At 35.9% G+C, this 9,129-nt stretch overlaps 1 protein-coding gene and 1 long non-coding RNA gene across 2 annotated transcripts; both read left to right on the top strand.

The window, feature by feature from the left end:
* Nucleotides 1–3,510: 3,510 nt before the first annotated feature.
* On the top strand, nucleotides 3,511–6,515 carry LOC134245904 (C-type mannose receptor 2-like). Its single transcript, XM_062728143.1, has 5 exons — nucleotides 3,511–3,610; nucleotides 4,638–4,919; nucleotides 5,647–5,883; nucleotides 6,050–6,133; nucleotides 6,256–6,515. The coding sequence occupies exons 2-5, from the start codon at nucleotides 4,826–4,828 to the stop codon at nucleotides 6,513–6,515; spliced, it is 675 nt and encodes a 224-aa protein (XP_062584127.1). The 5' UTR covers nucleotides 3,511–3,610; nucleotides 4,638–4,825.
* Nucleotides 6,516–6,566: 51 nt separating this feature from the next.
* LOC134245901 (uncharacterized) lies at nucleotides 6,567–8,618 on the top strand. The gene is made up of 3 exons (XR_009987542.1): nucleotides 6,567–6,598; nucleotides 7,415–7,651; nucleotides 8,353–8,618. It is a non-coding gene; the product is annotated as an uncharacterized LOC134245901 (long non-coding RNA).
* Nucleotides 8,619–9,129: the final 511 nt, after the last annotated feature.

Genomic DNA, 9,129 nt, shown 5'->3' with positions numbered 1-9,129 from the left:
CAGTAATCCATTCAATACCTCGTCGGAAGAATGGAATTTATCCTGCTTCAAGACGTGAACCTGTTCAGAGGGTCAGAATATGAAATAGGCCATCATTTTCAATTGAGAAATTATAAGTTTAGAAAAATCCATATCTGCATGCAATGGAAAACGCATATGTAATAAATGTCGCAATCGCCGACCTTTTCCACTCTTTAAATCTTGAAAGATTGTGCATTACATTGTAACGGTTAAATGTATTTTTATGTAAAATATTATCGCCGACTTTCTATTAAACGTTCCATTAAAGGAGAATTTGCAATAAACCTGGATTTACCCTCACATTCATTTTTTTAAATTATTTATGTTTCCCTCCAAAAAAAATTATGAAGGCAGAATTTACGTCACTGACTAAGTTTAATTTTTTCCCGCGTACTAAACTTTGAAAAAATGGTAGAGTGAAACATGTAATGTTTGTCTTGTACAGTATTTTCTTCCTCAAACTTCTCTTTCATTTTAACATTGGTCCAGTCATCTTTTGGAATTTGACTGGTGGTGTTATGTGCTAGGTTTTTCATCCATGGGAACAAGGAACATAAGTTTTTTTTTCCTCATTTTAAAGGTTACTCCATCCTCGTATAATGTCATAGGTTTTAAACAATAAACAAAATTTTTAAAGACTATTCCTATATATTTCTATGTAAAACTTAGATCTGCCATTGTGGCCCGCCCTACCCCTGGGGGTTATGATTTGAACAAATTTGAATCTACACTACCTGAGGATGCTTCCCGAAAAGTTTCAAGTTTCCTGGCACAGTGGTTCTTGAGAAGAAGATTTTAAAAACATATTTACAAAATTTTCACTTTTTCTGAATTACCTCCCCTTCATTTGAACAAACTTGAATCCCCTTCACCTAAGGATACTTTGTGGCAAGTTGGGTTGAAATTGGCCCAATGGTTCTTGAAAAGAAGATGCTAATGTAAAAAGTTTACAACGACGACAGACGACGGACAAATTTTGATCAGAAAAGCTAAAAAAGTTATTAATTAGAATTTATACCCAATAGAACAATATCTTTTGGAAGAATGATTTTCAATAGGTGTGATGATAAATATTGTTAAGTAAAGCAAAGACTATCCTACAACAAATAAAAGGAGAACGAAGACTGGGATGTCAACAGAAGAGGTGGGAAGACAACATTCCGGAGTGGATTAGACTGAGCCATGCAGAAACCCAGAGAGCGACAGAAAACAGAAATTTATGAGAATTATGGATGACAGTGGTGGATTAGTCTTCCGAGGTGCTCCGTACGACATCCACGGACGTCAAGGGATAGGTGAGTTGAGGAAATATCAGATTCTGTTTTAAATAGCGATTTATATTTTAAAAAGTATTGATGGTTTTGATAGACACTGAAGTCAGGACAAGTTTATTGTGTATTTGATAAGTGTCTGAAGATTGGTGTCTGGTATTCAGTTATACTTAGAATTAATTAAGTTCCTGGCACCCTTTTAAAAACATAAATTTACTTAAAATAATAACATTAACATCCCAAAGGTAGAAATAAAAAAATCAGATTAAAAAGAAAGATTTATCACTGTAGCGCTGAATACCATCTTCCTTAAACCCCAGTCACATTTCCAAAAACGACCAACGGCCGACGGGTTTTGAAGCAAAAATGGGATTCTGCGGGTGACAGTCGTCAGTTCATCGGCCGTTGTCATGGCCGATTTTGACCTATTTTTTTGTCGGCCGACCAATTTTGTGTCCATCGGTCCAAGTTATAATTTTTCATGCGTCGGTGGCCGATTTCTTCAAGTGCAGTTATTCGTCGACCAACCTTCGATCATCGTCCGACCATCGGCTGTCAGTTTATTAAGTCGGTCGTCCGTCGTTAGACAATAAGGGTGTTGAAAATTTCGGCCGACGGTTAAAATCAAACTGTAGCTCAGAGCTCGATGAACGGGCGACAATTGGCCGACTTGTGAATATTTAACCATAGTAAGGATACATAACACAAACAAAATTTTGATGCATGGATTGATTTAAATTTTTTGAACGGAGATAACTTAAATAATTAATCTGTAAGATATAAAGAAATCTTAAGTATTCTTTGCTGCTTAGATATGCACCATTTGTCGCTTTTATGCAATTCAATACAAATTTTACACACATTTTCAACATTGAGTCACAATCTTATAAGATTCTGCCACTTTGCCTTGCAATTGCGAACTTTACTCACGTCACCTATCTGAATATAGATCTATGAAAAAATATTGCTGATTTCTAGAGAAAAAAGATTTTTTGTGTTATTTATCCAAGTCATCGGTGTCCCTAGGAAATAATGTGACTGCTCGGTGTCGCCCGATACTGTGTCGGCCGATCCTGTTCTTTCAGCCGACAAGACCAGAAAAATTTAGTCGCCAGACCATCGGCTTAAATGTGACCTAGGCATTAGGCAAGGATTTCCAGTTCGAAATCTAGAATGGTGTAGAGGGCCTCTTCACAAAACAGTTCATGTAGAAAAATAATATGATTTTGTTTTCAATATTTAAACTTTAGGTCACTAAAATATACTAATAAGAAAATGATCTAAGAGATATTTAAGAGATCTAAGAAATATTACTCTGCGATCGAAGATCCAGTTAATACGTTCCTTTGCTATGTCTGTCTTCCTATATGCCTGTGAGATCTCTGCACTCTCACTGCAGAGCTAGAGAAGAGGACTATGAGCACCGATATGAAATGCTTTAGGAAAATACTAGGCATCCATTACACTGATCATGTGACTAATGCAGAGGTCCACAGGACAGTCACAGAAGCTACGGTATATGACATCACGATGACCTCCTCACTGTCGGAAGCGGAAACTAAGGTGATATGGCCACAATTCAAGCTCAAGTGGTCTTGAAAAGACTATCCTACACGGGATAGTGAAAGGAGGACGAAGACAGGGAAGGCAACAGAAGAGGTGGGAAGACAACATTCCTGAGTGGACTGGACTGAAGCATGCAGAATCCCAGAGAGCGAGAACAGAGAATTATGGATGACAGTGGTGGATTAGTCTTCCGAGGTGCTCCGTACGACATCCACGGACGTCAAAGGATAGGTGAGTTGAGGAAATATCAGATTCTGTTTAAATAGCGATTTATATTTTAAAAAGTATTGATGGTTTTGATAGACACTGAAGTCAGGACAAGTTTATTGTGTATTTGATGAGAGTCTAAAGATTGGTGTCTGGTATTCAGTTATACTTAGCATTAATTAAGTTCCAGGCTCCCTTTTAAAAACATAAATTTACTTAAAATAATAACATTAACATCCCAAAGGTAGAAATTGAAAGAATTCTGATTTTAAAAAAGTTTTAACACTGTAGCACTGAATACCATCTTCCTTAGGCAAGGATTTCCAGTACGAAATCTAGAATGGTGAAGAGGGTCTCTCCACAAAACAGTCCATAAAGAAAAAATAATATGATTTCGTTTTCAATATTCAGAACTTAAGGCCACTAAGCTATACTGATAAGAAAATGATCTAAGAGATCATAGATATAATACATTTGTACGTAGTTGGTTCTTCATTACGCAATGTGGATTTTGGTATTATCGCTAATTTAGTTCACCACAGTGCGTAAGTGTTCTTTTTGTTTTAGTGGCCACGGTGTTTTTGGCTAGGATCAAATTTACGCAGAGATTACAATTTCAATCTCTTGACATTATTCAAGTTCTCACCGATTACAAAACTGAAGAGCATATAGTTTTATTTGTTGGAGATTATGCTTCAATATCTGCTACGTAGGGCCTTAAATCGAAATATTTATCATGATATTGTAATCTGTTCATTTTCAGTCTTGAACCATTACATTTTCAGTCTTCAGCTATTAAGATAACGCCAAATAATGAATGTATGACCTGAAATAGCCAAAGCAACATGGCATTTGTGTAAACTATTGAATTAAGTTGGTACACAAACAGTACAATTCTCTGTTATCCTTGGAATTTCAGGATGGCGTGGTATTCTCGAAGTTACATCAGTCGCATCTGAAATTTACACAGCTTTCATTCACCGTTGAAATATACATGGGATAAAAATTGGGCGAAAGGCAACGAGTTTAGCAAGAAACGAGTGTTTCACACAGCAAAGGGTGGGGCTTAAGCCATCTCATCGCCGTCAATAGCAATTTTAAAGTTGATTGATGTTATTAATTTCTTAACCAATAAAAAGACGCTAATTATGCACCTTCGAGAATGGCACTACTCACTGAAAGCTCAATGATGACAGAGAGTTGTATTATTTGATAAGACTTTTCCTTAGACGTTTGTATAGTAAGTTCTCTACAGTTTATATTCCTGCTCTCAAAAGAGCAGACTTACAGATGATCATAGAAAGGTGCAATTATATCTACGGGGATACTTTTAAATATTGTTAAAAAATAAAAATATATAAACATTTGTCCCAAAAGGTGTTGAAAAACAGGGAACCATTGTAGTTTTTCAATAGATGTATCAGATTAACAGCGCTAGCAAAGTTTGTGTAACTACATGTATAAGCGATAGACAATCATATTAATTTTATCAGATAATTTCCCCTTTGACGAAGAATCAATTATTGAAAACAAAATCAAACCAACATAAAAATGTTGCGTTTTTGTTTGAAGATGGGGGCGATGAGCTACAGTTTTGCCCTCCAAATCTCCAGCGATCTACATTTCTGAAGACATATAATGGACATTGTTACGAGTTCAAGATCCATCGGCATGTGGAATGGACCGTTGCAGAAAATGACTGCAGTTCCAGAGGAGGAACTCTGACTGTCGTCAATAATATAAAAGAACAATTCTTCATCATGTCTGCATTGAGATCCTTTCCTTTCCATGGTCAGGGAGTTTGGATTGGATTAACTGATGCTCAACAGGAAGGGAAATTCACTTGGATTAATGGTAGATATATTGTTTTTAACATTTTATTTAACTAACATTACTAATATGTTTTCAGACTGAAATATAATGAATAATTTATGAAATTCTCAAATAGTTCCTGGAAATGAAAGTATTCATTTGCCTCTACATTAATATAAAGTCTGAGCATATTATATCTATTTTGACAAATTTAATCATTTCATATGACAGAGAAAAGCTTTAAAGGGACATGGACACATTTTCAGCTAAAATTTTCAAATTTATTTTTCCACCTCATCAAATATTTAACCTGTAAGGTCCTTCTAATCATCAAAAGTTTGAACATCAGTTATCGAGATACGAGACAGTTCTAGAGCTCCAAACCTTTGTTATGTGTACGAGTCCGTTTCATGGTTTTGTTTACATAGGCTGATATAATAATATATGTTCGTTCAAAGCAGGTAATTTCAATAAAGAATAAATAATTCTAAATACAATTTCTGCAGTTTCTAGTGATTTGCCGAATTTTATTTTGTTATAAATATGATATTTTCTAAATGTAAACAATAACAAGGCACGAGCCTTGTTTACAGTATGAAGAACTTTAAGTTCTGTAATTCGATCATTTGTTAATCAACAACTGATGTTCAATTTTTTGCTGATCATTAGATGATACCTTGGTTAGGAATTGTAAACAATTAAAATTGAATTTTAAAAAAATCAGTTGAAACGGTGTCCATGTTCCTTTAAAGTCAACATCAACTTTCAGGAGAGGCGTCGTCTTTCACATACTGGGCACCGGGACAGCCCGGAGAGGTGGAGTTACCCGGTGTCGGTAAAAAACGTTTTCTTTTGGACACCCCGACGGGAGGAGGCCCTTATCAGATAGATGAAGACTGCGTCCTCCTGAAATACTCGGACTCAGGTCACTGGCACGACTATCCCTGTGTTAAGCTGGATCCACTAGGCCTTGTACATGAGAACTATCCATACGTTTGCGAATACAGTAAGTGAAATTTTGTTCCAATCTTCAAAAGAAAGCAGTGACGAATTCACGAATCTTGTTAATTAAATTAATTTGGAGTTTACTAAAATAATTTTGATTTTACATAAAAATGTAGTATATACATTTCATTGGTAAATGTTCTTTCTAAATACTTGAACATTCCTAGACCGAACTCCCGTTCTAACACTCATCACATTAGGAACATCCATGAGGCCGTCAACGCCGATACCCACAAGCACCACCACATTAGGTGGGTCCATTTCTGTCACCACCGCACTACAGATAATTACCCTTTTGACGAAGAATCCATTAGTGAAAACAAAATCAAAATAACATAAAAATTTTGCGTTTATTTAATATTTTTGTTTGAAGATGGGGGCGATGAGCTACAGTTTTGCCCTCCAAATCTCCAGCGATCTACATTTCTGAAGACATATAATGGACATTGTTACGAGTTCAAGATCCATCGGCATGTGGAATGGACCGCGGCAGAAAATGACTGCAGTTCCAGAGGAGGAACTCTGACTGTCGTCAATAATATAAAAGAACAATTCTTCATCATGTCTGCATTGAGATCCTTTCCTTTCCATGGTCAGGGAGTTTGGATTGGATTAACTGAAAGTTTGGATTAATGGTAGATATATTGTTTTAAACATGAATTACTAATATTTTCTTTTTCCTTTCCAACAGGAAGGGAAATTCACTTGGATTAATGGTAGATATATTGTTTTAAACATCTTATTTAACTAATATTACTAATACGTTTTCAGACTGAATCATAAAGAATAATTTATGAAAATCTCAAATAGTTCCTAGATATGAAAGTATTCATTTGCCTCTACATTAATATAAAGTCTGAGCACATGATATCTATTTTGACAAATTTAATCATTTCATATGACAGAGAAAAGCTTTAAAGGGACATGGACACATTTTCAGCTAAAATTTTCAAATTTATTTTTCCACCTCATCAAATATTTAACCTGTAAGGTCTTTCCAATCATCAAAAGTTTGAGTATCAGTTATCGAGATACGAGACAGATCAAGAAGAGGACTTTCTAAGTATTAAGTACTTGTGTCCAATCCTTTTGTTGCAACATCTTAACAATAAAATATGTTCAAACCAGACAGATATAGAGCTCCAAACTTTTGTTATGTATACGAGTCCGTTTCATGGTTTTGTTTACATAGGCTAATATAATAATATATGTTCGTTCAAAGCAGGTAATTTCAATAAAGAATAAATAATTCTAAATACAATTTCTGCAGTTTCTAGTGATTTGCCGAATATTATTTTGTTATAGATATGATATTTTCTAAATGTAAACAATAACAAGGCACGAGCCTTGTCTACATTATGAAGAACTTTAAGTTCTGTATCTCGTTTGTTAATCAACAAATGATGTTCATTTTTTTGCTGATCATTAGATGATACCTTGGTTAGAAATTGTAATTAAACAATTAAAATTGAATTTAAAAAATTCAATATAAACTATGTTCATGTCCCTTTAAAGTCAGCATCAACTTTCAGGAGAGGCATCGTCTTTCACATACTGGGCACCGGGACAGCCCGGAGTGGTGGAGTTACCCGGTGTCGGTAGAAAACGTTTTCTTTTGGACACCTTGACGGGAGGAGGCCTTCATCTGGTAGAGGAAGATTGCGTCCTGCTGAAGTATTCGGACTCCGGTCACTGGCACGACTATCCCTGTGTTAAGTTGGATCCACTAGGCCTTGTGCATGAAAACTATCCATACGTTTGCGAATACAGTAAGTGAATTTTTATCCCGATATTCATAAGAAAGCAGTGGCGGATTCAGGAATCTTGAAACGGAGAAGGGTCAGTCCAGTTGCACGGCGTAATTCGTCTGCAACTTTAGAAGCAGCCTTGAAACGGTTACGTCTCGACGTTGTAACATGCAGTAAAACGATTTTGTCAAACCGTCGTTTTTCGTGAACGCTGACAATTACTAACATGTCAAATGGTACTGTATGGGTTTAAAAGTCAACATATGTTGAACGGATGCACAAGAAAGTTTTCAGCAACATTTCTTTGTGAGCAGCCGGCGTTAGTATCTCTATAGTCGTTCGACATTTATTTTTGAAAAGTCCTGGACGTTTCCCAATGTGACGTTTTTGCAATTTTTCACCGGTTTTCATTTACAAGCGTGCTCTAAATGCTATTCAAGTAAAAAATTCTTCCAGGACTATGTCCGTTCGTGGGTACTCTTTTGTTTTGTTGAATTGTCATAACGTTGGACGACGCGGTTTCTGCGCGTCAAGTTAAATAATGAAGTGTGTCTTTTGTTACCTTTTTCTATATTGATTTTATGTAGAAACAAAATAAAACAATTTCGAAAAATATTTTTTAAAATTATACCTAAGGAAAAACAATTGCTAAACTTATTTTGCTCAGTATATATACATTTCATTGGTAAATGTTCTTTCTAAATACTTTATTCATTTGTTAGACCAAACGCCCGCTCCAACGGTCACCACGTTAGGAGCACCCATAAGGCCATCAACGCCGATATTCACTAGCACCACCACCACCTTAGGTGGACCCATTTCTGTCACCACCGCACCACCCACGACTCCAGAACCAGACATATAAGCCGGTACCACATCAGCAGGCGCCATCGCTGGTTCCATGGGAGAGCTCGTAGTATGGGCAGAAAAGATGTTAAATTGTGATAAGCATGTTTTAAATAAAATCATGGACTTCTATGTTTGAATTACTTTTATTATGAGGGATTGTGTAAAATTTAGTACTTTACAAGAGAAATTGATACACATATGTAAAGCAAGCTTCAGTTTCTCTGAAAAGAGACGGAGACACATGTAATCATAAGGGGATGAAAATCCTGAACGATTTTTCAGAAATTTGTACACATTCAATATCAGAATGGATTTTAATACCCCTGCTTGAAAAAAAGGAGGGTATATGTATTGATCGGGATGTCCGTCCGTCCGTCTGTCTGTTACGCTTTGGGGTACCCTTCTCTTATCCGCAACTCCTCCTATACCACATGTAACTTGATGAGGCATTCACTCTCATGCACTGCAATTATGGTTAATATTTTTGCTGCTGTCATATGAATGAAGTTTGTGTAAACAATTTTTAAAAAAAATAATTTTGAATATCTAACATGTTCGCTCTCCCCTTCCCCCTCATCCCGGTTCTTTTCATATAGATAAATTCTTCCTCCTGACTTAGAAAAGAATGCTTATTCAAGTGTTTTATGATT

Source organism: Saccostrea cucullata, unplaced genomic scaffold, assembly GCF_032062105.1.
Source record: "Saccostrea cucullata isolate Sc308-1 unplaced genomic scaffold, CSIRO_AGI_Scuc_v1 ctg4661, whole genome shotgun sequence".
Classification (NCBI taxonomy): domain Eukaryota; kingdom Metazoa; phylum Mollusca; class Bivalvia; order Ostreida; family Ostreidae; genus Saccostrea; species Saccostrea cuccullata.
The sequence above is the reverse complement of the archived record's forward strand: the minus strand, read 5'-3'. Positions and strand labels throughout refer to the sequence as shown.

What these genes read in the sequence shown, in the direction of transcription:
- LOC134245904 (XM_062728143.1), top strand. Translation starts at nt 4,826, where the DNA reads ATGTCTGCATTGAGATCCTTTCCTTTCCATGGTCAGGGAGTTTGGATT. An exon ending in TCCATACGTTTGCGAATACA is followed by an intron (nt 5,884 to 6,049) that starts GTAAGTGAAATT and finishes GAACATTCCTAG; the next exon opens with ACCGAACTCCCGTTCTAACA. An exon ending in CACAAGCACCACCACATTAG is followed by an intron (nt 6,134 to 6,255) that starts GTGGGTCCATTT and finishes TTTTGTTTGAAG; the next exon opens with ATGGGGGCGATGAGCTACAG.